A 25,010-nucleotide genomic window follows, 5' to 3' on the forward strand; every position below is an offset into this window, starting at 1 on the left:
ATAATATTTAGTGTTTTATTCAGTTTTTTTCTGTGTTGTGCATTTAAAAGTACTCCATAAATGGATAATATAATATATATAATATAAATATAATATAATATAATATAATATAATATAATATAATATAATATAATATAATATAATATAATATAATATAATATAATATAATATAATATAATATAATATAATATAATATAATTTTTAAATCTACTTATAAAATAAAGCAAATGGTAGGTACCAAAAATGGAATGTTTAAAACCATTTTAGCTCCTTCAAAGGCAAATGATAAAATAATATCTAATAATAAAAATAATATTTAGAATTTTTTCAGTCTTAATTTTTTCCTGTGTTATGCATTTAAGTGTACTATATAAATTCAATAATACTTTATAATATAATATAATATAATATAATATAATATAATATAATATAATATATATTTTTTATTATTATTTACTTATAAAATAAAGCAAATGGTAGGTACCAAAAATTTAATGTTTAAAACCATTTTAGCTCCTTCAAAGGCAAATGATAAAATAATATCTAATAATAAAATAATATTTAGTATTTTTTCATTCTTAATTTTTTCCTGTGTTATGCATTTAAGTACTATATAAATTAAATAATATAATATAATATAAATCAGCTAATAAAAGACAGCAAAAGGAAGTATGGAAATTACATAGTGAGCAAAAAAATGTTTAAAAGCATTTTAACATTTGACTTACCACCAAAGCTACCACCCTTTCTCCTCATTCCAGCTGCACACTCATCATCTCAACCAACCAACTGGGAAGGTTTTTAAACAGTACTGAAGCAGTTTACATGCACGCTGGATAGTCTTTGGTTGCTACACTACTGATTTCAAGCATTTCTGTATAAGCCTCAGGGTATTGTAGATCATGAGTAACATAAATTCAGTGTCCAAACTTTTGGCTGGTTCTGTTTAATGACAACAAAGAAAAGGAAATAGATACAGTCATGTCATACCTCTGAAATGTCAAAGTGAAAGTCAAGGGTCTTTCCAGGCAGGGCTTTGGAGGGTGTGTCCCAAACACGCCCGACATCCACAGTGGATGCGTTACTCTGCGGGGACGAAGGCGAAACCAGACTAGCTGAGCGGGAGACCACCAGCTTTAATATGTTCAAGGCCTCCTTCCAGTGTGCAGTCTGAAGTCACAGAAACAAAGACAAAACAGAACTAAGTTATTCTCAAAGGACACATTCAGAAACTTGCTCACCTCCCAAAGCATTACATACAGTCAATCCATCTTCAAGAGCAGTAGCTGTCTCTTCTTCTGCCGAGATAAACATGGAGCGCAGAGAGAGAAGCAGAAGTTCAGAGGAGTGTCTTTGCTGTGAGGCCACACTGAAGGCCTCAGTAATGTGGACAGCAGCCAATAGGACTGACTGTTTATAGACTGCTGCTGGGTGTGCCTTTGGATTTATAGCCCTGGCACAAGGTCGTGTTTTTTAATTCTCTAGTTTTTTTCTCCCTCCGAAGGAAGGGGTGAGAGATGGAAAACCAGTGGTATTACTAAGGATGTAAGACAGCTTGAAGTTTACAGTAGAAATGCTATAAAACACTATTATGTCATGAGCAAATTTAGGCTGAACGATATGAGCCAGTTAGATGCGATCGTTGAGGATAATTTTAGAAGCGCCCAGAATAAATATTGTGTGAAAAGCTACCGAGTGTTAAATTATTACTGATTAGTCTTTATGTGGTGTGTCCTTGAAGGATTCTATTTTTTCTATTTTAATTCAGATACATAAGTTCTTGATTCTTAATTGGATCCTGATTTTATTTAGCTATATTTCAATTACCATTATCTTGCAATCAATACTCAATGCAAATTGTGCATTTTTTGTAATGCACTGTAACAGTGTTATTGTTAACTAAAAGTTGAACTATTAAAAATGGTTTTCTTATATAAAAGACATTACATTTAAAGGTTAATAAATATGAATACAATTAAATTAAAAATAATATAAATATTAAATGAAAAACTTCAGCTTAAAAAATGAGAAATGTTGCTTTTACCACTAACTGAAATAAAATAAGTTGAATTTAATGTATTAAAATTACAAAAACGGGAAAAGATAAAGCTAAACAGAAAGGTTAAAAAGGTTTGATAATCAAATTATCAATGCATAAAAATCACAAACTGAATTTAAATGATAATCACTGAAAATGCTAATTAAAGCTCATTCCAAACATTCATAAATATTACAATATTATATAAAAATGTAATTATTTGTATATAATAGTATATAAAATAACATTACACTGTAGGTCATTTTGGCAAACAGCATATGTGAATGACTAAATTTGAATTAAAGTTGTGGAACAAATTCCATAAAAAAAATTAAAGGAGTCACACCTGAACAAACTTCTCTATGGTTGTTAGAACCTCCACGTTGAAGAGTTTGGCTTGAATAGCACTCAGATCCATGTGACTCAGTAGACTATAGATGATTAGCAGAAGAGTCTGTTGCATGCTGGGTAATCCTTTCTCCAACAACTGTTGACAAAACACAGAAAGTATTAGAAAGCTTTCCTGAACACAAAGTATGTGTACGTTTACATTCTCGTCTGGTTTATTATACTTTTTTCATTAAAATTTCAAATGTCGTAAGATTAACTTTTATTTGTGATCTCCCTACCTCCGCCATGTAAGTAACCATGCTGAGCGTGCTGTCACTGAATGCTTCATGGAGGTAGCGGCACACCACATTGACCCAAGAGAAGCAGTCCCGGGTATAGGAGTGCGTTTTGTACAGGGTCATCACATGGGCAAGGTTGGACAGCTTGGAGTTTTTTTCCTCAAGGCAAACCTGTAAATCAAAATGAGGGATTTTCAGCAAACAGATGTGATGCAGATTCTCTGACTAGCTATAAAAGTGCATTTATAGTGTGGTTGAGGTAACAAGAACAGACCTGGGAAATTCTCTCAGCCACGTCCTTGCAGAATGGAGTAGGTGAGTCAAAGTGTAACACAAGATGGGGGATGAGGCAGAGCACGTTCAGTGGGAAACCTGAAAGGTAATAGCAGATTTGTTTTCAGAATCCCACTTGAAATAAGTCATGATCATGAATTCTGGTAGATTACCGTATTTTTCGTACTATAAGTCGCACTTTTTTTCATAGTTTGGCTGGTCCTGCGACTTATAGTCAGGTGCGACTTATTTATCAAAATTAATTTGACATGAACCCAGAGAAATAAACCAAGAGAAATGAACCAATAGAAAACATTACCGTCTACAGCCGCCAGAGGGCGCTCTATGCTGCCAGAGATGCTGCTCAGTGCTCCTGTAGTCTACTCTGAAGACATAGAGCGCCCTCTCGCGGCTGTAGACGGTAATGTTTTCTCTTGGTTCTTGGTTCTAAATAAATGCGACTTATAGTCCAGTGCGACTTATATATGTTTTTTTTCCTCATCATGACGTATTTTGGGACTGATGCGACTTACACTCAGGTGAGATTTATAGTCCGAAAATACGGTAATGGAGAATTATGTTAGAAAGGTATATTTAGCTGGTAATGTAAATTCTACCAATGGCTTGTGAGGTGTCCACCACAGGTAGGCGTGAGACGGGCGTGAGCTGGCTGAAAACCTCCAAGGTGAGTTCTGTGGTATTTGCAGAGGTGAAGCCCTTCAGAAGCAGCTGCTGAAGCCCGGAGAACTCCTTCCATTTCAGCTGGATCTGGATCTTCTCCAGCTTGTCTCTGTATTCCTGCTTATCCAATGAAATGTGGCCTAGCAGCTTCCCTAACAACCTGAGGGACATCTGGTACTCGAATTCAAAGTCGGACTCCATGAGTGACACCACTGCCCAAAAGATGGTGGCCAGCAGGTTGCGTGGATGGTTGGCGTTGGCTGGGTCGGTGGAGACCACGTTGTCTCTGGAAGATGACGAGGAGAGGGATCTGAGCTTGGAGATATTGCTCTGATGATGGTGGATGCGATCCAAGGTGGCACTCCGGGGAACCTCGGAGGAACGCTCAGGCTCGCCAAAGCGCTTGGGTACCGAGTAGCTACGCTGGTGACGTATTCGCTCAGAGGCAGCGCCTGTTCCTGGGATCAGGTCCAGCTGACTGCTGCTTTTACGGTTTAATGTTAACTTGCCGCTGTATGGAAGATCTGGCGAAGATGCCCTGCAGGAACACAGACTGATCACTAACAAACATCGAAGCCTCTTAGACTTTTGATGTTGAAGTTAGAAGACTCTAACCCTTTAAAGCCTACTCTATTACATTTCATACGCAAATTTCTAAGGCTTGTAAATAATCAACAATTATCATCAAAACTTATTGAGAAAACTACTGTACACAATGTACTACCTACTACAATCTATCTGCCTTGTGTTAATTTAATATTCAGTATTATTCAGCAGCTTTTTCGTGTGCTCAATAGCAAATTACCCTCCTCCATTCCCAGCTCCTCCTTTTCACCACAGTCGGGACTTGGCTTGCTGATATTCCTCCTTTTATCTTGAATAATGTCTTACACTTAAATATCATATAATGATATCTGCTTTGTTCTGTTCTGTTTGCCCTGGGGGGTTATTATTGCTGTTCTCCCTCCTCAGTTTTTGCCCAGAACAGAACCATACTGCCAAACCTAACTGTATGCTAATGTCAATCATTTTGAAGACAGTGGTCATGACAGACGTAGTGTTGGATGGCAGGAACTTACCTTAGTATGACAAAGAAGTCACTGTTCTTCAAGCACTCAGCTAGATTATCCACCACTGACTCAAGAGTGAGGAGAAGCTCCATCACATAACCCTGCGGAGAAGATGCATTCTGAGCTTAATCGCTCACTGAATCAGTCAGAACACTCATTACAGAACCAGAAGCTCACCTGAACCTCCTCCCCGTGCTCCCCGACCACCTCCACCAAGCGTGAAAGCAAGTCAGACACGGCCAGCGCTGACAGGGGCTGCCACAGAGCTCTGAACACCTGGAAGGAACGTCCAGCGTAATGTCTGGAGGAGCTGCACAGAGCCATCTGCAACGCCACTTCACTCAACTGCTGCTCAAGCCGAATGTCTACGAACATATAGAACGTGGCATGCAAATATAGGGATATACATTTAAATTAGATTAATGTCACAAGCTGTTCCCTATTAATGTAGACGAACATTGGAATGACTTAGGGTTCCAGAATGTGACTTACCTGATTTGGACTCTTTGAACACAGACACTATATGTCTCAGGAAGTTGGTGAGCTGTTCTGTGCTCTTTGAGTGCTGATTCTTAGGAGTGATGTCTTCATGGCTCCACAATGGTCCAAAAGGCCTAAACAAACCACGTGATTATTAATATGATCTCTTACATATGCAAACTTGACAGCAATGTGGTTTGAATATTACTTGCTAGTGACCAAAACGGCCACTAGATGGAAGACTAGGCCAAAAGATGCTATATCCCTGCAAACCACCAAACCTGTTGCTGTGTTTCTTAAGTTTTGATAGAACTTTCCTCAATCAAAACAAAATAAACGAACTAATCAGGCAGCAATTGCTGTACATTAAATATTTTAAACATGCATGATGAACATGCATGAAATATTTAAAGATGAGGCGAGAAATACAGTAGTCGACACTTAAAGTGGATCAAAAAAAAGTTAATCAAAGTTCTCCAAAGACCAGAGCGGGTATTGTTTTGGTTTTAGGAAAACTTTGATGAAAGGTTTTGATCCACTTCAAATGATGACTACTGTAATTTCAATCAATATTTAAGTGAAAAAAGAAGTAAAGAACTTAAGTAAAAACTTGTTCACACTAGCACCACAAATCCAGTTATTTCAAATCCAATTCCAACCGGACCGCTTTTCTTTGTTGACCATAATTGTCAACACGATAATAATAATTTCAATACCCCCAGTAATAGCTTCAATACTTCCAGTTATTGTAGAAGAAAGTCACTCAGTAGTGGGCAAATGCCTTCATTTGGCAACCAAAGATAATGGCAGAAAATAACTACACTGCAAATGCCACACAGATCCACCTGATCAAGAGCAAATAACAGTGTTGCCACTCTTAAAATGGGATTTGAAAACCAATCTGGAATTGTCTGCAGTGTGAACATAGCGTGAAAGAACCATCACCAGCACCAACATCAGGCGGATACCCTTTTAACCAACACCCCAGTGAGAACCGCTCTGATGTAGACTGATGAAATGCAACATACAAGTCTGTAACATCTTGAGTGATGTCAGATGTAAGACGTGTCAGATGTGTCATTTCCTGAATCAGTTCCTGAACAGCTCTGGAATATTCACATGAAATGACTCTTCATTGTAGTTACATAACCAGAACAAGTAACAGTGCAGAGGTTATCTGGCCCTTATTAAAATTAATATTTAAACTTCATTTGTTAAGTATAACTTCAATTTAATATAACACAAACATCACAGCATTTATCTACTGTACCTATCACGATCAAAAACAAACATGATCCCAAACGTGTGTTACTGTAGGTTCTTCTTTACCTGGTAGTGAGAAACTCTATGAGTTTGCTGCTCTTCTCGTCATCTTCAGTGCTGCTCTCCATCTGCTCCACCTCTTCCTGGGCCAGGTGAGGAAGATTGGAGCTGCTGCCTCCGAGGCTCAGGCTGGACGAGGTAGAAGAGGAACTGAGGCCAGAATCGGGAACTGGAGACGCCTGGCCATTCCGGAGGAAGTCCACACCACCTGAACACCACACGTAGGATGAATTAAATGTTTGGGAAGGAACCAGTTCTAAAGGTGAGCCTACATTTTAACCCACTCAACTGAAATATTTGGGCGAGAGAAATAGTGTGATAATGTTCCTAATTGGGCCAAAAAAAGAACAATACTTCAATCACTATGCTGTTATGACAGGGGCTGGCGAATGACATCTTATCAGCATCATTTTGACTTTGCCTAAACAAGTTTTAAAAGCATGAAAAACATTGAGACCGCCGTCTCTTTGGAGCAAAAAGATAAAAATAGTCCATAGGAATGCTCTAATCAGACCTTTAGGCACTCTGTGTACATAAAATTGTTTTTTGGCTGCACTTCCAGAAGTTGTTCTTGCACAGATAAGAATTCTCACCCTCCACCCCTCCACAGGATTTCAAAATGACTGGACTCTCCAAAGCTACAGTATGTGTCAAATACCAAAGCCAATAAGTAAGTGTTCATTCAAGGAGGGTGTGATGAACAGGATTCATGAAAAGATGCTAAATGTCTTCTAAAGGAGGCAGAAATTCACAACATTTAATAAAATGTAGTTTCACAAATCTTAAAGCATTCATCATTGAATTTGCCCTTCATTTACAGATCTTACAATTATATAAAAACAAAATGAATGCAGCTGCAGCATAGTTTCAAAGTACTTATTAAAGCCTTATATATGTATCATAGGCTTAGTATGCATCATATTATTTGTATCTTCTGACTCCTGGTGACCCCTGTTGACACTTACCACTAACCACACAAACGATGTTTTCATTTCTTTTTGGACATATCATATCATACCTGTGTAGAACTCAGGCTGGTAGAAGGGTTTGTAAGTCAGGTTCTTGTTGCTGTTGGCATCTCTGGTGTTTAGCAGAACAGAGGCAATGAGGCTGAAATTGTTGTTGCAAGATAGCGAGATGAGAAGGTGCAAGAGGAGTCTCTTACAGTGTTCAAAAACCTCTGGGCGGTAGTGGTCCATACCTAAAAAAAAAAAAAAAAAGAGCCCAAATCTTAAAGATAAAGGTTTGCATTTGTACATTCCATTTGGGTGGTTTATGGACGGGATGAGTGGGAATATCTGCTTCTAGCCTTTGTTTTGTCTTTAGTCTTTCAACACATAAATGTTGTTTTGATTTGAACTGAATAATGATTTCAATCCGCGGAGATACACATATTTCACATAGTTCAAAAACAGATAAGGTGGCTCCATCCTACATGTTCAGGAGAAAGCAGATACTGCCTTCACTGATAACAATGTTCTCATAGCAAGCCACATAGTTGCAGTCATAAGACACATCGAGGGATGCAATAGTTCAGATGAGATTAGAAAAAAAGAAGAAGACAAAAGAAAACCCATTTTGGATAAAAATAACATGTACTACAGTAAAAGCAGCACTTTATATATGTGAGAACACCTGACTGAGGCTCTGCAGCCTTAATCTAGACGTGTAATCTCTGTTAAATGCCCCAAATTGGGATGAGAACAGAACACAGAGGCTCTACTGACCCAGGAAACAGGCATGGAGCAGTAGAGGGAGGTGTAGAACCCAGTCCTCCTTCACACTGTGATCCACCACCAGCTCCGTCATGAAGATCACAGCGATGTTACACCTGCACCAGACAAAACACACTGGTCTTTCAGTACATGAACAAAAACACATACCAGCAATGACTTTTCAAAAAGAACACAACATATTTACAGCTTTGGGTGACAAAACACATTTCTTAAAGGGAGTATGTTGGTTTTGTCATTACGTTAGTGATGGCCATTGTTATCATAGTTCCTAAGTAGACGTTAAAAAGAACACTGGTAACATGTGATCATGCTTTTGTTTGTTTTTCGGGTCAAAGGGGATTCTGACGGCAGCACTGCAGCTTCAGATCATCTATTTCCCATCTGTCTGATAATTGCAGAGTGACGTGCTTTAAGATTTCAGGATTACATAATCCGTGGGAATGATAAAAATCACGTTTTATGATGAGAGATTACATTTAATGACTCAAGTTACAGTGCTTTGAAAGCTAGTACGGAATTCTCTACAAGACTTGGACATTTGATCTAAATCTGAATGAAAGGATGTTACATAATATAAACTATAGATTTACTTTTGTTACTTAAAGGCTGTTTTATTGTAACATCATAAATAAATACATGATTAAATTTGTTTTATTTTGTCAAAACAAACAAAAATGGATAAATAAGGTCAAATAAAATACAATCCAGACGTTTGACCTGTGGAGGGGTCCTCTTGGGGTGACTGTTTCAGGTAGATAGTCGACCAGCGGTGCCCAGCAGCCTCCGTTAACTGGCATGGGAAGAGGAAGCGGCTGATTGGTTTCCAGCACGCTCATAAGCCACATGGCATACGGAGGGGGTGGCTCACCTGCAGTTAAAAACAACATGCCATCCTTGACAGGTATGCCTTTCATCCATGAGACTTGTAATAAAACCTGGAATTTACCCTCAAAGCACGAGTGGTATGTAGACAGACAAACTCCATAACTGCCATACTTCATGTCTATTGTAATCCTGCTCAAAAACCATTAAGCGTAAGTTTAAACTATTTCAAGCTGAAATGTATTACTTGAGCTGGCTATCAGAAACATCATCTCAAATTCACGAAAGATCTGAAAGATTTTACTGCTTTAAAGTTATTGATAATATTTAACATCCTCGGGCCAGGACTGTCTCGACATCCATGGCCAAAGGGGAAGCGTTTCAGACTTCCAGTTCCAACTGTTAAACCTGACTTTGCTCAGAAGCTCCTCCACAGCATATACTGTAGTAAATATATCAATCAATCCCGAACTGTTTTGCCCCTTTGTTGAAGCTAATAGCTTGACTCACTCTTTTCCTCATCGTAGGAACCTCCAGAGCTGCTGCTGTACCGAGACTCCAGGCGGTTGTGTGCTCGTAAGATGTTGCTTAGCCTTTGGTTGACAAAAAAAATCAATATATGTATCAAATATATACATGCCCTTGATCTAGACAGTTAATCTTAGGCTGCTCCAGGGGAAGTGTACAGGAAGCTGCTTTGGTATAAAGTTGTCTGCTTCATGATGAATTATAATGAGTTATGTTTGTAATGCTTAAGGTTGGTGTAACCTCAAACTGTGTTTAAACGTTACCAAAGAAAAAATGACATTAATAGAAGGAGTGTTAGGACACATATGTAAATAGCGTGGTTTGTGGCACATACCTGTCATCACACTCCTTTGTGATTGGCGAGTCATCGGTGTCAGGGATGTTTTCCTGGCCACACACCAAAGTTTTGCTGCTGGAAGGTGGACCTTTAGAGACATGCAGTATTTATTAATATATCATGTGGCATGTGATACATGCAACACATGAGTGCTAATGTATATATATATATATATATACATTCACATGAACTCTCTAGCATGCATACCTGAAGTGGTGGTGGTAATTTTGCTTGTGGCTGAAAAGCGGTAGAACGGAGGATTGTCACAGTGCACCACTACGGGGTTCACAGGATCTGTTTGTTGAAGCTCATAGAGCAGCTCCTCCATGGTTTGAATGGTGTTGTTGCGACACAGGTAGATCACCACCTTCTTAATCTGAGCATAAATAGAGGACACACATAACTTGACAACTTAGCTTCCATTCTTTAACCAAATGACCTGCTTTATCAATAAAATCTGATCAAATCTGACACCAAAACATAATTAAAAAAATCAATATACAACATACATGAGGCAGAAGAGAGGTGTCACTGCTGACTCCACATAAGCTGATGAGAAACTGCATGGTGGTCCGCAGGTTATTAGTCCACCGTTCATTACTGACCAGAGCATTCCAAGCGTTTTCCATTTCTGTACCTGGGACATCGTCCCCGTACTAACACACACAGAGACACACGACTCAATATGCTGGAGTGATATCTTTAGAGCTTTAGAGTCTAGCAAACACTGAAGTAACAGCGATTCACAGTCATACCTTTGCGGTCATGAACATGAGGTTGTTTAGGACCAGAGAGGAGGCCTGCAGTGACCCCCAGCCTGTGCCTCGGAGCAGGTGAGGTGCTGAGGTGTTGTGAGTGTATCCCTTCCTGCTGTCTCCAGAGCTGCTCGGACTCAGGACAGTGGGCAGCAGGCCTCCATCAACCAGCTCGATGTTACTGAGCCAAGGGAGCAGGTAGGTCAGCATGACCTGACGCCCGTTTGGATGAGTGCTGGGAAACCTCTGACTCACCTCTAGAGATGACAGATACAAAAGCATATCTACATTAATACAAAATCATAAATATGAATGGGGTTTCTGCACGTTTTGTTAAATCTGCTGGGGGTTCAATGAAAAGGGATAGTTCACCCTAAAATCTAAACTGTTTTTCTTTTCAAACCTGTATGAGTTTCTTTCTTCTGTTAAAAATATAAAGATAGAAGCTAATAAAACATTACTAAATACTATAGTAGTATATAAATAATATTAAAATAACATTGTGCCACATATGCGGTCAACAGTACTTAAGTTGTATTAAAGCCAGAGACAAACCCCTTTAAGATCACATTTTGCAGTTAAAAGTTTTAGGAGTTTGAGTTTTCACCTATAAGAGAAGCAGTGGCATTAACACAAATACACAGTGTGTCCATCTCTGTCCTTCCATTTTATACCTGAGAAAAGGGGCAGGGTGAGTTCAGGGTACATTCTGGCAAGTTGCTTTGAAAGCTGGGTTACAGAGAGACTGTAGAGGGGTGGAAGAGGCCCATGTGTCCCATAAAGGATAGCACCACTTTTCTGTTCCACAATCCTCTTAGAATACACAGACAGCTTGGCCTCCAGAATCTATTCAACCAGAAAACACACACACACACACACACACACACAAACAGATTAGCACACAAACACGCAATTTAATCCAGTACACTTTCTATTATTGCAACACTTTTCACCATTCTCTTTGGCAGAGAATGTTCTCTCTCTGACCTGCATTAATTGCATAGCGATCTCGTAGATCTCCCGGTTTGTGTCGGACGCTTTGAAGAGAACAAGGTTCAGCAGAGTCACAATATCACTGGAGTAGTTTCTGTGAAGGAAAACAAAAGACGTACATAAAACAAGTTACACATAAGATTACTTTTGCTAAATATGTGAATGAGAGGCTTCTGTCCAAAGACACATCTAGTCTTGGCACTATACACGTAAACAAATTATCATGAGAAAGAAAGCAGGCAAACACTGCCAATGGATTTTATCTTCTGTGGGAAATCTGGCAAGAGAAGTAGTCAGACAAAACCCTTTATATATATATATATATATATATATATATATATATATATATATATATATATATATATATATATATATATATATATATATATATATATATATATATGAATACTGTACAAAAATGGTATAAATGTTATACTAAAGATCAAATTTATACTGTATAATAAATGCTGTATAACATTTTATAAATGTTATACAGCATTTAAATTTATACTGTAACTGTATAATAAATACTGTATAAAAATTGTGTAAATGTTATACTGAAGGTAAATTTCACAACTAAAAAAAAATAAAAATAAATGTAAAAGTTATTGTCAGTGAATTTAAAATAAATTAGTATTTTTATTCAAAGGAGGTTCATTAAATTAATCAAAAGTAATTTAGAAGCATTTATAATGTAACAAAAGATTTCTGTTTAAAATAAATGCTGTTCTTTTGAGCTTTCTATTTATCAAATAAACTGAAAAAAAACATCAGAATAAATTGCATTTTTTTAATTTGTTAAAATATAAATATATTTATAAGTGTAATATTATTTCACACTATTATTATTTTACTGTATTTTTGATGCAAATAAGAAAGTTCTTTCAAAAACATAAAGGAAATCTTACAGATCTCAAACTTTTGTGCAATATTTCCTCTTTCCCATTTTCAGGCCCCAGTGTACCTGCTACCACAGACAGTGGCGATGGCTTTGAAGCAACCAGAAGCCAGCTGGCAGGATCCGGTATAACATCGGTCCACGGCCCAGTTAAACAGATTCACCTGATCTGAGTTCAGTTCCAGCAGAAGAACCACCACCTCACAGCCCAGCTGATGCACCTGAGGAGAATCAGATCAAAGCCAGACTTTCACTTCAGGAATCAACATGTGCAGAACAATGAAAGCAAAATATCAGTCATTCACAAGCTGAGAAATAAAGAGTTAGAGACATCTAATAAAAGTTTTTATCTTATAAAAAAATCCCTGAGCCAATCTGCACTGGATCAAAATGGCACACTCTGAGAATCATTTCAAAGACGTTTTGTGTTAGTTTAGCGCCATGAACACTAAAGGAGTGATTGAGGACATATGTGGGTCATGTTGTATCATAGTGTTTGGTCGCATACCCGCAGATCCTGACAGCCAAGGATGTTATCAAGCCATTTATAGAGGTAGCCATCAGGAGAGAGCCCAACGTTGTCGAACACAGGGCCACAACAAAGCACAGTCGACATGGCCTATCAAAGGAAGAAAAAACAACATTCTTTCATTCAAAGCTTTGATGCAAAACTTGGAATTTCCTGTTTTGAGGAAATCACATCCTATCGTGTTCAACAAAACAAAAAAAAATACTTCAAAGAAACAGGGAAGAGGCTCATAGGACTCATATCACGTCTGGACGTTTGTGTGTTTGCATGACGTCAGGGTCTTGAAATTACACACCTTTGACGAATGCTACAACATTATATATGATCGTCGTACAACACCCGCCTTTCCAGTATGGGGAAGGGGTTTACGGCAACACAAGAAGCTACACGTACAACCACAAACAATAATAGCATTAGAGGTGGGTGGAACTTCTCCAGAAATTCAAACCTGAACAAACCTGACATCAACTTTATGTTTACACGTCGTCAATTTGCACAGAGCTGACATAATGAGTACAGGGTTCCCACAGACAAAACAGAGCACACATGCACTGTCATCACAAATGGACTCATTCATCACGTAGTGGACCCACTTTTGTCTCTTTGGCATGTGTGTCCACACTGAGGTCTGGGACTGAATATGGCTACAGTACTTCCTGGTCTATAATTTGACATCTGGAGATAAAATTAGTTGAGTATATGTCTGCGGTCTGAATTAGCAACACAAGCAATGTTTTAAATTAGAGCCAGAGATTTCATATGCAGATTCCAAATACAAATATATGTAAAGATATGTATTTAAATTATTTATTAAATATTTTTAATGTATTGTTTTATTTTAAAGTTACAGTAAAGCCTTTCCAAAACAAATCATATGACAGTTGTAACATTATTTCCCATTATTGTTTTACTGTTTCAAATAAATAGGTTTTTACTGTATTTTTGATTCAAATATATTCAAATAGAATACAGTAATTTTAAACTGCAATGCTATTTTACAATAATAAAGTTTTTACTGTATTTTGATCAAATACATAAATAGGCTCCATCCCCAGACTTTTAAACAGCAGTGTGTATTTATTATGAAGCATATACATCTATTTATTTTATAAGACCCATCTAAAGCAAAAAGTACTGTGCAGTGGAACGAAATATAAAAATTATATATATATATATGTATGTAGTCTGTATTACCTTAAGAGCACAATACTGGTATCTAGTAATCTGATGGTTCCGGTCACTATAGCGATCCAGGGGCGTGAACATGATACTGAAGGGTCCAGCCCATTGGCTGAAAAGGATGAAGAGATGATGCCTAAGGCTTTGCTGAGGGAAGAGGAAACGTCGATGATGCACTATGAAACAAGGAGAGGAGAAGAAGAGGTATAAGAAAACATATATTTTACATCCAAAGCTACATGTTTTATCAATGCAAGTTGGGCTACAGGAAGCTTCATGAAAAAAAAAATATATATTTTGTGATAGTGCCTAAACAATTATGATTTTAGTTTAGTTTTTTAATAAAAAAAAAAACAGGCAAAATGACTGGCCACTCTGCGACTCATTTGCCCATGAAGTGGCTCTTGATCTAATCTACTGCTATTTTGGGCAATGTCTCCACCGGGGAGTCGAAATCAAGACTGATGTCAGGAGTCCTGTGACTGAATACACTGTAACCTAGCAATGAATTCCATTTCCTAAACAAAGAAAATGTAGAGCAATTCCCAGAGCTAAATATAGCTTCATGACCAGCAGTATGATGTCATTATTTTTAACGTGAGGAATAAATATTAAAAGTAAAAAAAAACTATATTATGACAATTTATGAATTAAACGGTTTGTGCAAAAACAAGAAGGTGTATTGAGAATGTAAATGGGCTAAATTTTGATTTCGTGGTGACATTAATGGGTATACTGAGCTTGTGAGATGTCTTCCTCTTCACCTGGGACACACTGTATGAGGTTGGCCACCATGGCGCTGAAGTGAGCTCGGATGTCTTTGAGAATCTCCATGTCTTTGTCATTCTCAGCTTCCAGAAGCATCCGGGTAAGGTCCACATACTCGAGAAAGAGAGCGCCCAGGGCCAGCGTATCACGTTCCAGAGCTCCATTAGTGCTGAGAGACAGAAAGATGGGGATCATTTCATGTTTTGTAGCCTGCGAGTTCATATGAGATTCAACGGAGGAGTCCAGAGAACAGAATCCATAACAATAACATCCTTCTCACCTGTCACTGATGACCCCGGCATCCGCCAGCAGCTCAAAGATCCTGAGGAGCTGGAGTCTCAGCAGATCTCTTCTCTCTCGCCGTTTTTTATTCTAGAGGACACATTATGCAAAACATCACTATAGAAACTTATTATAAATATAGAAACCTATAGAACTATAAATAACTAGAGAAAATATTTCATTAATTCACCAGTTAAAAATTCCTGACATTTTAAGGTTTCCTATGTTTGTAGGAACCCTGTAGTGTGATACTTTTTTTTTCATGCAAGATAAGTCATGTATGCATTGCTTGAGTGGGCCATTTACAATACAACAAGTTATGGCACATACTAGCTGATCCGACTGAACAATCCCAAAAACTATATATACTGTAACTGACCTCAGGTCTTCTTTCCAAAGCTTCCTTCATCAAAGGATGCAGTTCCTCAATAAGCTCTCTGTACGAGACACAACAAATAGAAAACCAATAAGACTACAGAATCAATACTGTGTTGCCAAGGTTTATAGACCAATAATTGCTCTAATTCCCATAAATACTTTTTTTATGATTTCCAAGAACTGAAATAAGCAGACATAACTAATGTAATATGACAATTGATTACTGCTTTGGAAAAATGGTTTGTCTAGATTTAGAGACAGTCTAAACACACACACACACACACACACACACACACACACACACACATATATATATATATATATACATATAGGCATCTTAATACACAAAAAAGTAACATCACAATTAGAAAAGCACAATAAACTGAACATTCTTCCATGACTGACATTTTAATGCTCTCTTTGCCTGGCCATTTATAGTATCATAATTATATGCATACAGTGTTTGTGCATCGCCTTATCAAAGTCATTTCAAAAACCCTGACAAAGTGCAAAACAGAGGTATGACTACAATGTAAACATCAGATGCTACTCACATCTTATTTGAAATAATCTTGCTGAACTTACGTGACACATAGCAAACAATAAAACACACTATGTTGTGATGTGTGATAATCAAAAATTAGTAAACTTTCTAATGTGAGAATGAAGAGTCTTGCAGGAACTTGGCCCAGCTAAATGTTAACATCAGTCACATCATTAGAGATCTTAAACGTTTATATATTTGCTACATAATACCTGAAAACGAGTGAGTTTGTGCGGCCAAATCCGAGCACCAAAGACTCTGTGATCTCAATGCTTTCTGAACGCATCAGAGGGACCAACTGCTTCAGAAGCCAGGCCACAGACGGGGTGCCGAGGATCTAAAGAATAAGATTACATCAAGTCAAAAATGACTGACTGGGGCGTATGACTGTAGACATGATTGGTACGTGATGCATTTGAAGCCCCACCCACCTTGTTGTCATAGCTGCTGTTGTTGTCTGTACTGGGAGTGATGATCTCAGGGGTGGAAGCTCGAAGATGACCCGGGCTCATGATGCTGGGTTTGGCCACACCAAAACACAGAATCAGATAGTTTCTCCAGAGAGAAACATAGGTGTCTGCTGAACCAGCCGAGCTTGTCTTCTTGGCGTTAACTGGGTTGCTAAGAAATGAAAACATTGGAATGAATTGACTGATGTAAAGTGAAAAATAAGCTAATTATATTGAATAAATAAAATGGTTTTTGGACCAAAAATTTTCGGTGTCAGTTGCATTTTGTAACTTTTTTGAATGCATGTTTCCACCACTGAATACAAATAAAAAGATAATTGCGACTTTTCTCGCAATTGCAAGTTTACATCTTGCTATTCTGACTTTCTTAGAATTGCGTGAAACAAACTTGCAATTCTGACTTTTTTTCTTAGAATTGTATGAGATAAACTCACAGTTGCATTTAAACCTGCAATTGCGAAAAGAAATTGCAAGTTAAAAAAAGAAAAGTAAACCAAATAGGGCTGTACAGAGTCTGCTATCAGAAGCAGAACCACTTAAACAAGTGCAGTATCCTAAAAAGTGACTTTGGGAAGCCATTAAAAGCTTAAACTTAAAGATAGAGATAGAGTAAATGCTTAAAAAGCCCCTTCTGCACTTTAAGGTCAACTAGATGTAAATGCTTACATAACCTATACCAGACTGCCACAATAATTAAAGTGACAATGCAGACCAATCAAACCACTGCCACTCAAAGATACATATATAGGTGTATTTTATCCATCCCTCACCTGGGCTCAAGTAAAGGCATGAGGAGCTGCAGACGGGTGAAGGCGTAGGGCCAAGCGTAGCTGAGTGCTGTGGGACAGTGCTTAGGCAGGTACTCCTGTCTCAGAAGGCTGAAGAGGCACAGAGCCCAGGGTTCTTTCAGAGACTGTGCTAAGATCCACACACGAGACGGGCTCCGCACGTCATAGTGGCTGCCGACCAGGGATCCATTCCACTCCACCAGCCACTGCAGGTCTGCGTGCTGCCCAGTGGGGAGGGACGCCTGCGGGGAAGTGGAAGGGAAGAGATCATAGTGGCCACTTATAGAGAATGAATTTATGCCAAATTTAGCTATTCAATGTACCAAATTAGTATTGACATATAGTATTTATGTCATTCGAAATCATTAAGTCATCACCTAATACACTTAACTCCAAGCTCAGAGAAGTAAAACAGACTTTCTTATAAACTTAGTACAGAGGACACTTTGTAGAAGTCCTCCGAGACTCACACGTGAGCAAAACCGCAAAGGACCGAACAGAGAGGCACTCACCGAGTCAGCCACCGCCACGTGGGCAAAGCTCTCGAGCACCACTGGGCTTAGCTGGTCAAGTACATCTATCATGGGCCTTTCATCTTCCTGTCCAGAAAAAAACATAAATGATATGATGAATGAGGATTGAATGAATGCTATATTCCAGCATAAATGAGTGGATGTATACTCTTAAGGCCTATATCTGATTAAGTCAGGCTCCATGTGGCCCTTACCTCAGTCTGCCCGATGGCGAGGAAGATTTGGCGGACCTCTCGAAGAATGGACACTGCTATTTTGCGTGTGCCTGTCTGGCAGGAGCACAGCAGTACTAAAGCGAGACCCTCAACAGCATGCAGGACTGTGGAGTGAGGCGTCCGTTCAGCAGGCAGCCTGGTGCCAGAGCTACTCTGTAACAATTAAAGTACACAAACATATTATATTATATTATATTATATTATATTATATTATATTATATTATATTATATTATATTATATTATATTATATTATATTATATTATATTATATTATATTATATTATATTATATTATAGTATTTGCTTTTTTAAAATAATTTATTTTATACATTTTATTTAATTTTTAATTTGCTCTCCACAAGAAACAACTAAAATATTAGAAATCTTTTTATGATTTGACACTGAAACAAATTTTTCTTGCCACTTACTTCAGTGGAGCAGATCTTTGATGTGTCCAGAGTCTTGCTGGTGCTGAGAAGGGCTAGTTTCCACTGTGTAAGCAACTGAAGCAGTAGTTTAAGTGAGGAGTCCAGCAGGGTTTGGTGTGTGTCCTGAATTTCTCGAAGCAGGAAGCTGCAATAGCCCAGAAGCACTTCCTCCTGCCAATCTGAGAAATCTACCAGCAGACTCTGCAGGGAATTCTGGGCTATCAGACGCAGTTCATCATCCATATGGATAGTTAACCTGGCAGTTAAAATATAGAAAATCTTAAAAACAGTGGGTATATATATATATATATATATATATATATATATATATATATATAATGGCAAAATACGTCTATACAGCTTTTATTAATTTTTATTTCAGTTTTAGTTTATTTATTTTAGTATTTATATATGCCTTAAATAATGCCTTGACATAATGCCTTGAAATAATGCCTTGAAATAATGCCTTGACATCTAGCTGAAATAAGAACTATTTATTTTCTTTTATTTCAGTTTCATGTTTATTTTTTTCAAAGCAGAAAAAGAATTGTTTAATGGTTTTTGTTTTAATTTTAATAACTTTATGTGTTTGTGTTCCTAAAATATTCCTATACATATATCAAAATAGTATGCACCAATCATCATAAATAATCTGCATAGTTTCCAAGATCTTCCATTACAAAGCAGAAGTTCCTCCAGCTTCAGTGGAGGAAGTGCACAGAGAAATCACTTAGCTGGCTGACATAATGGTTTGAACAAGAAGTATTAAGTCTGATTAGACCAGCCCTGACTCAGATTGCACTGGGACATCCTATTCAAGCTGGGGGCTGGAAGGGATAACGTTACTGAAGCTTTCGGGAAATGTACCATTGGGCAATTCGTCAAAGCAAATGCTTCCTACTTACATGCCCATTCATGCATTGAACATAAACACACACTTACCGTGCCAAAAGGTCTATGAGCTCTGACTTAGACATGCCATCAGGAAGGATGCGTGGAATGGCGGCCATGCATGTCCTAAAGAGGTCAATCTTGGGTTTCCTCTCACCCCTATCAGTACAGAGAAAGGTCACATAAGCTCAAACTTTGAACTGACAAGCTCTAACTTTGGGTTAATGGGTCGGACAAGTTCGTGCTCAGAATCAGATACACCAGGTGAAAGATTATTGGACAGAGACAGCGTTGTGTGTGACGTACGTAATCATATCCTCGGGTTCCTTATTCAGCATCTGTGCATTACTCAGCATCATACAGCGGCCAACCTCCTTATCCAAATGTCTGAGGATGTTGTCTAAAGCTTTCCTCACTTGGGGGTAATAGAAGGACATTCCTGATGGTTGAAACGATGCAAAACATAAAAGACTTGCACAGCTCTTTAATAGTAAGAGTTAAATGAGAAAATGTCAATCAATATGATCAAGAAGATGTTTTCGGTCAAACCTTGTTGTTTTCCCAAAATGCTAGTTAACGTTGCATTGTTAGCATTGGACTAAAACTTGCTGACTTTGCTCACAACTCAATTTATTATTATTATTTTATATATATATATATATATATATATATATATATATATATATATATATATATATATATATATATATATATATATATATATATATATATATATATATATATATATATATATATATATATATATATATATATACTTCTTGTGGATTTTCCATATTATTACACCTGGTGTTCTCAGTCAAAAATTGCTGGTACATTTCTTGCTATGCTATACTATTATCAAATCTTGGATTTAACATTTTTTAACAAAATTTTTCCCTTTTTGTATTAGCACTAGGTTTGCAAAAAAAGGTTTTCGAAACTTTCTGGAAATTTTCCTCCCCTATTGCAACCCTAATAAGCACAGATTTTGTATTTCCTTCTGGGGCTGACCGAAATATCCACAAATAGATAAAAAATGCATGGATTTTATGGCATTAGAAACCAAAGTGCATTAGAAACAAAATGCTAAATGCATTGCATTATAAACAGCAAAAAAAGACATATCTTCATTTTTGTTAAATACAGTAATTTTCATCTTTCTTGCATTAATATTAGTCATAAATTATAGCACTCAATAGTAAATTTGGAATATATATCAACTTAAATGTTTTGCTTGAAAATGGCTGTGCTGTTCATTAAAAAGCCACTTTTTTTAAATTGTTATTCAGTGCAAAAAACATTCAAGTACAGCTGAACTCACCTATGACTTTGACCTCATCTTCAGTCAGAGGCTTGCTCAGGAATGTCTTTTTGACTCGGAGTGTGTTTCCAGAAGGGAGCGTTGCCCCTGTGTTTGGCATTGGGGGATCACCATCTTTCTGCTGCAGCTTGTCAGCAATAACCAGGAATGCTCTGACACCTATATTCATTCTCTACAGAAAAAGAATCAAGACATAAGTGCCATAACAATGAGATAAAGCTACTACATCTATTGTAATCTCACAATACTTTACCTCCGGATTAAGACTAAAGGCTTTTGCAGGTTTCCCAACACACAGTAGGTCAAAAATGACTTCTTTCATTGCAAAGTCAAGTCTTTCCTGTAAGATAAATAGAATGAGGAAATGCAACAATGCAGTATTCAAAATGTAAATATTTTAACACATGCTGCATCAGGAAGACTAAATATGTGTAGTCTTGCAAATTAATGATGGGAATCTAGCTGTCTTTGCATATTTGTTTTGGCAGCAACTCAAATTTTTTGTCCTTAGACACATGCTCTGTTTTTACAACAAACAAGAATTAGGTCTTGTATAATGGTTTAACAGAAGATTATTATTGAGGTTTTAGTTTTAGATCTGTCTGTCATTTAATCGGAGACTTACCTGTGCAATAAACTGGATAATCTTAACAAATATATTGAGAGGCATGTCTTTAGGAACTACACTGCGGGATCCTTTAGGGAACAGGGTCATCACGATAGAGTTGAGGCGGCTGTTGGGACAAGATCACAGTGTTTACCGATAACAAGTTCAGAATCTGGCATGGACATACACACAAAAAAAAAGTCAAAGCATTGCGACACAGAAAGCTTGTTATAATTAGCATTGCATTAAAGTGGCAAACCTGAGCCCGGCTTATTTGTGAAATGTTATGTTTAAGTGAGGTTTGTCTACTTTGAGGCTTATTCATAGTGGTTGCAAACTCCAAAGTCACAGTTTGGTATGTGGCATGCAAAGCCAAGGTTTCGGATATTTATGACTTGTTGCTATAATGCAATACATTTCTCTGAATACATCACAAGAACTGCTAGCTGACCCAACACCAGTTTTCCAGCCTAATTTGAACATTTTATGATCCTTGTGGTTCCAGAACTAACCTCCCCTCCCATGCTTTAGATATTTAATATGCCTTCTTAAATAAGTTCGGTGAGTTTAGTTAATTTAATTGAATGTTTTTGAAAGGAGTCTCTTATGCTCACCAAGGCTGAATTTACGTGAACAAAAATATAGTAAAATAGCAATAATGTGAAATATTACCACACAATCCTTCAGGAATCATTATAATATGGTGATTTAGTGTGTTATTATTCCCAATGCTGGAAACAGTTGTGCTGATTAATATTTTTGAGGAAACTGATAATTTATGTATTTATTTTTTTCAGAATTTCTTTTAATTCAAAACGAAATTAAACATTTATTTTCAAGATTTTAATCAAAAAGAAAAATTCCATTTCATATGACTTTTAAGGTAGAGTACTACTATTTGAAATCTGTAATGTTCCATAAAGCATAGTGTTTTACATAAAGTACTTTTTTAGTATGTATTCAGTGTTCTGTTTGTACTACATTACGCTGTTCACAAAGCCCACGATTAAAAAACTATTACCAGAACTTCCCCTTCTGGTGTTGAAATCCTCTAAGGGCATGTACACCCTTTCCCAAACATCATCAACCATTTATTATATTAATTCCGATCTATCTATTATGGATTAGCTGCATAAGACATCTACACTTGTCCAATGTTTGTTTCTAGCCCCGAAGATCAAATATGGGTGTGTTTATGGTTTCATTTCCCAAGCTTTCGATTCCCAATGGACGATCTTGGCGTTCCAACACCCATCACCCATGACCACCAGCCTCCCTTCTGGATCTCTCCTTTCTCCACCCATTTCTGGCAGCACTGTCAGTAATTACCCCTCCGCCTGAGGCACGGTGACTGTAATGGATTGCTTGTTTACTCGCTGCCGCTGAGAAGGGCTGAAGGGTGCGGTCACACCCCGGGTTCATTCGACTGATGGACATGGGAGGGGTAGGGTACAGACTTGTTTTCATTTTTTTGTTTTGCGAACCATTTAGAACTCCACCAAGGAAGCTGAGATGGGCTGCATCATGTAAAATGAGTTTACTGTAAACCTTGTCTCTGGGGATCTCAGATGGGCTTTAAACACATGGTTCAATAAAAGTAGCAGCAGACCACGGCTGTGCTTACCCCTGCGTCGCAGTGTTGCTCTCGCATTTGATGCGAATCATGTAGACCCACAGAAGTCGGTAGAGGGACTCTAGTGCCACCCGTGCCATTTTAGGGTCCTTGCTCTGTAATGATGAAGTATATGTAGTGAGAAATCCAGTTTGCGATTTTGAGTTGAATGAATGAATAAATAAGCTACATACCTTCAGATTGGAGAGGCAGTTGTTGAGGAAGACATGCCATCTGTTGAGGAAGAACTGTTTTTGGCTGACACACAGCAGACATGTCACTAGTGGGTACAGAGCCTAAAAAAACAAAACACAGAGAGTATTGTACATAGTACCGTCAAAAAGTATGAAACACTATATCTTATGAAATCCAGACTGACCAGTGAATGCTTCTTTCTTGTTGAAAGATCCAAGGTGGTATCATACAAGCTCTCCACAAAGTTCCTTAAACAAGGAACATTCACCTCATTCTTGACAGCCTTTTAAAGAACGGAAAGACAATAATAATGAGGATCAAAATGTTTGTAGACATTTCTACCAAAATAAGGATTAAAAAGGATGATATATGGCTATATACGTTATTAAAACAATTACTTGACCACCAGGTCAAATACAATGATGTGTGAGGGGTTCGTAATGTTCAAAATACATGTAAACAAATAGCATCCTCTAACCGCTGCGACAGGAACCAGAATTTCCACAAAGAGTCCAGCCAAAGCATGTTTGATGTCTTTGTCCTTTACTTCCAGGAAATACTGCGCACACTCCTGTAACAGAAAGAAGAATATCATAGAGAAAAAACTGTTAGCCTTCACATTCTTGAGAGCTAATATCATTGAGCTTATCACTATAGCCTTATCCAAGTCTCCATATTCAGTATAAATGTATTGCAATTAAATATAATAAAAATTAAACAAGTGAACAAAATAAATAAACAATACAAATGTGTGCTTTGTGAAATGTCTTAATATTCTACATTTACCTGCATGAACTGAAAGGAGGCTTCAAACTCCTCTACAGGATACATTTTCACTCTGAAGAACTTCACGCCCATGATGAGGCTGATGGTGCTTTGGACCACGTATGGGCTCTGCTCCTTCTGACGGAGCTCCTTCAGCTCACTCTTGAACCTCTTTTTAACAGCAGGAAATCTACCCAAAAAAATGATGATGGACAGATAAATCACCGGCTTGAGGGCACACGTTATTCTTCACAAGCACTTACAACGAGAAATCGCGTCGATCATTTCTGGAAAATCAAATCAAATCAAATAACACAGCACTAGTAAGTAACACACCCCTCACAAGTAAGACCTAGCAACACAAAGGCTGATTTCCAGACCTAGTATGTTTTCCGTACATTTCAAAAAGCACGGTTGAACACTGCTAAACAAAAATTGTTGGAGTGAGTACTTACTTTGCTTGTGCTAAGACTCCGATTACTTCTGCATAGAGATCAGCTACAATGTGCATGTTGGCAGTGTTGGGTCCATGATACCTAGTCACAAAAACAAATGTAAACAGTAAAGCAGAATGGGATATGAATTTGTATGAATGTATACATTTTACTTAATGTATCCAATAGAGAAAAAAAGTATCTTACCCCTCTTTATATCTAAAGTGCTTAAAAGTCAAATTAATGACTTCATGGACCAAACCATCCACAAATGGGTGGAGGGGCATCTGGCCAAAAACACAAACAGTATCACATTTTATAATTTGGTTTTGATTGGACGATTACAGCTTTCTGTGATTACAAATAGGTACATTTGTATAATAACCACTAAATGGTGTATCTCTTCTAAGCCTTAATATATGGCTAAATTTGCCATTCTGTTGCCAAAGGAAACAAAGCACAATTCGCTATAAATTTTGAAGCTGATTGGGATAATTTTGATTGTCTGG

General features: G+C 37.6%; 1 protein-coding gene across 6 annotated transcripts in view; it reads right to left on the minus strand.

Annotated features, from left to right (window-relative positions):
- The window catches only part of LOC127972518 (protein furry homolog), a 55,482-nt gene that overhangs the window by 10,215 nt on the left and 20,257 nt on the right, over nt 1-25,010 (minus strand). For 3 of the 6 annotated variants that reach the window (XM_052576073.1, XM_052576072.1, XM_052576074.1), the window contains exons 6-48: nt 24,709-24,788; nt 24,523-24,603; nt 24,089-24,257; nt 23,781-23,873; nt 23,487-23,585; nt 23,302-23,403; nt 23,120-23,223; nt 21,514-21,622; nt 21,142-21,228; nt 20,889-21,060; nt 19,874-20,006; nt 19,619-19,726; nt 18,677-18,932; nt 18,229-18,402; nt 18,014-18,100; nt 17,484-17,743; nt 16,675-16,864; nt 16,456-16,580; nt 15,701-15,758; nt 15,320-15,411; nt 15,036-15,208; nt 14,287-14,447; nt 13,072-13,182; nt 12,630-12,784; nt 11,660-11,759; nt 11,347-11,518; nt 10,673-10,929; nt 10,427-10,573; nt 10,125-10,293; nt 9,915-10,005; nt 9,563-9,645; nt 8,948-9,098; nt 8,222-8,325; nt 7,513-7,695; nt 6,501-6,702; nt 5,184-5,305; nt 4,869-5,056; nt 4,701-4,792; nt 3,558-4,159; nt 2,942-3,039; nt 2,668-2,838; nt 2,385-2,525; nt 991-1,170 (exon numbers count right to left, since the gene is read on the minus strand). In XM_052576073.1, coding sequence (XP_052432033.1) covers nt 991-1,170; nt 2,385-2,525; nt 2,668-2,838; nt 2,942-3,039; nt 3,558-4,159; nt 4,701-4,792; nt 4,869-5,056; nt 5,184-5,305; nt 6,501-6,702; nt 7,513-7,695; nt 8,222-8,325; nt 8,948-9,098; nt 9,563-9,645; nt 9,915-10,005; nt 10,125-10,293; nt 10,427-10,573; nt 10,673-10,929; nt 11,347-11,518; nt 11,660-11,759; nt 12,630-12,784; nt 13,072-13,182; nt 14,287-14,447; nt 15,036-15,208; nt 15,320-15,411; nt 15,701-15,758; nt 16,456-16,580; nt 16,675-16,864; nt 17,484-17,743; nt 18,014-18,100; nt 18,229-18,402; nt 18,677-18,932; nt 19,619-19,726; nt 19,874-20,006; nt 20,889-21,060; nt 21,142-21,228; nt 21,514-21,622; nt 23,120-23,223; nt 23,302-23,403; nt 23,487-23,585; nt 23,781-23,873; nt 24,089-24,257; nt 24,523-24,603; nt 24,709-24,788 — 6,432 coding nt within the window. Of the gene's footprint in view, nt 1-990; nt 1,171-2,384; nt 2,526-2,667; nt 2,839-2,941; nt 3,040-3,557; nt 4,160-4,700; nt 4,793-4,868; nt 5,057-5,183; nt 5,306-6,199; nt 6,278-6,500; nt 6,703-7,512; nt 7,696-8,221; nt 8,326-8,947; nt 9,099-9,562; nt 9,646-9,914; nt 10,006-10,124; nt 10,294-10,426; nt 10,574-10,672; nt 10,930-11,346; nt 11,519-11,659; nt 11,760-12,629; nt 12,785-13,071; nt 13,183-14,286; nt 14,448-15,035; nt 15,209-15,319; nt 15,412-15,700; nt 15,759-16,455; nt 16,581-16,674; nt 16,865-17,483; nt 17,744-18,013; nt 18,101-18,228; nt 18,403-18,676; nt 18,933-19,618; nt 19,727-19,873; nt 20,007-20,888; nt 21,061-21,141; nt 21,229-21,513; nt 21,623-23,119; nt 23,404-23,486; nt 23,586-23,780; nt 23,874-24,088; nt 24,258-24,522; nt 24,604-24,708; nt 24,789-25,010 lie in introns of all 6 variants that reach the window. The other 3 variants (XM_052576069.1, XM_052576071.1, XM_052576070.1) reach the window with 2 other exon arrangements.

The sequence above is a fragment of the Carassius gibelio genome, chromosome B15 (assembly GCF_023724105.1).
Source record: "Carassius gibelio isolate Cgi1373 ecotype wild population from Czech Republic chromosome B15, carGib1.2-hapl.c, whole genome shotgun sequence".
In the NCBI taxonomy this organism is placed as follows: Eukaryota; Metazoa; Chordata; class Actinopteri; order Cypriniformes; family Cyprinidae; genus Carassius; species Carassius gibelio.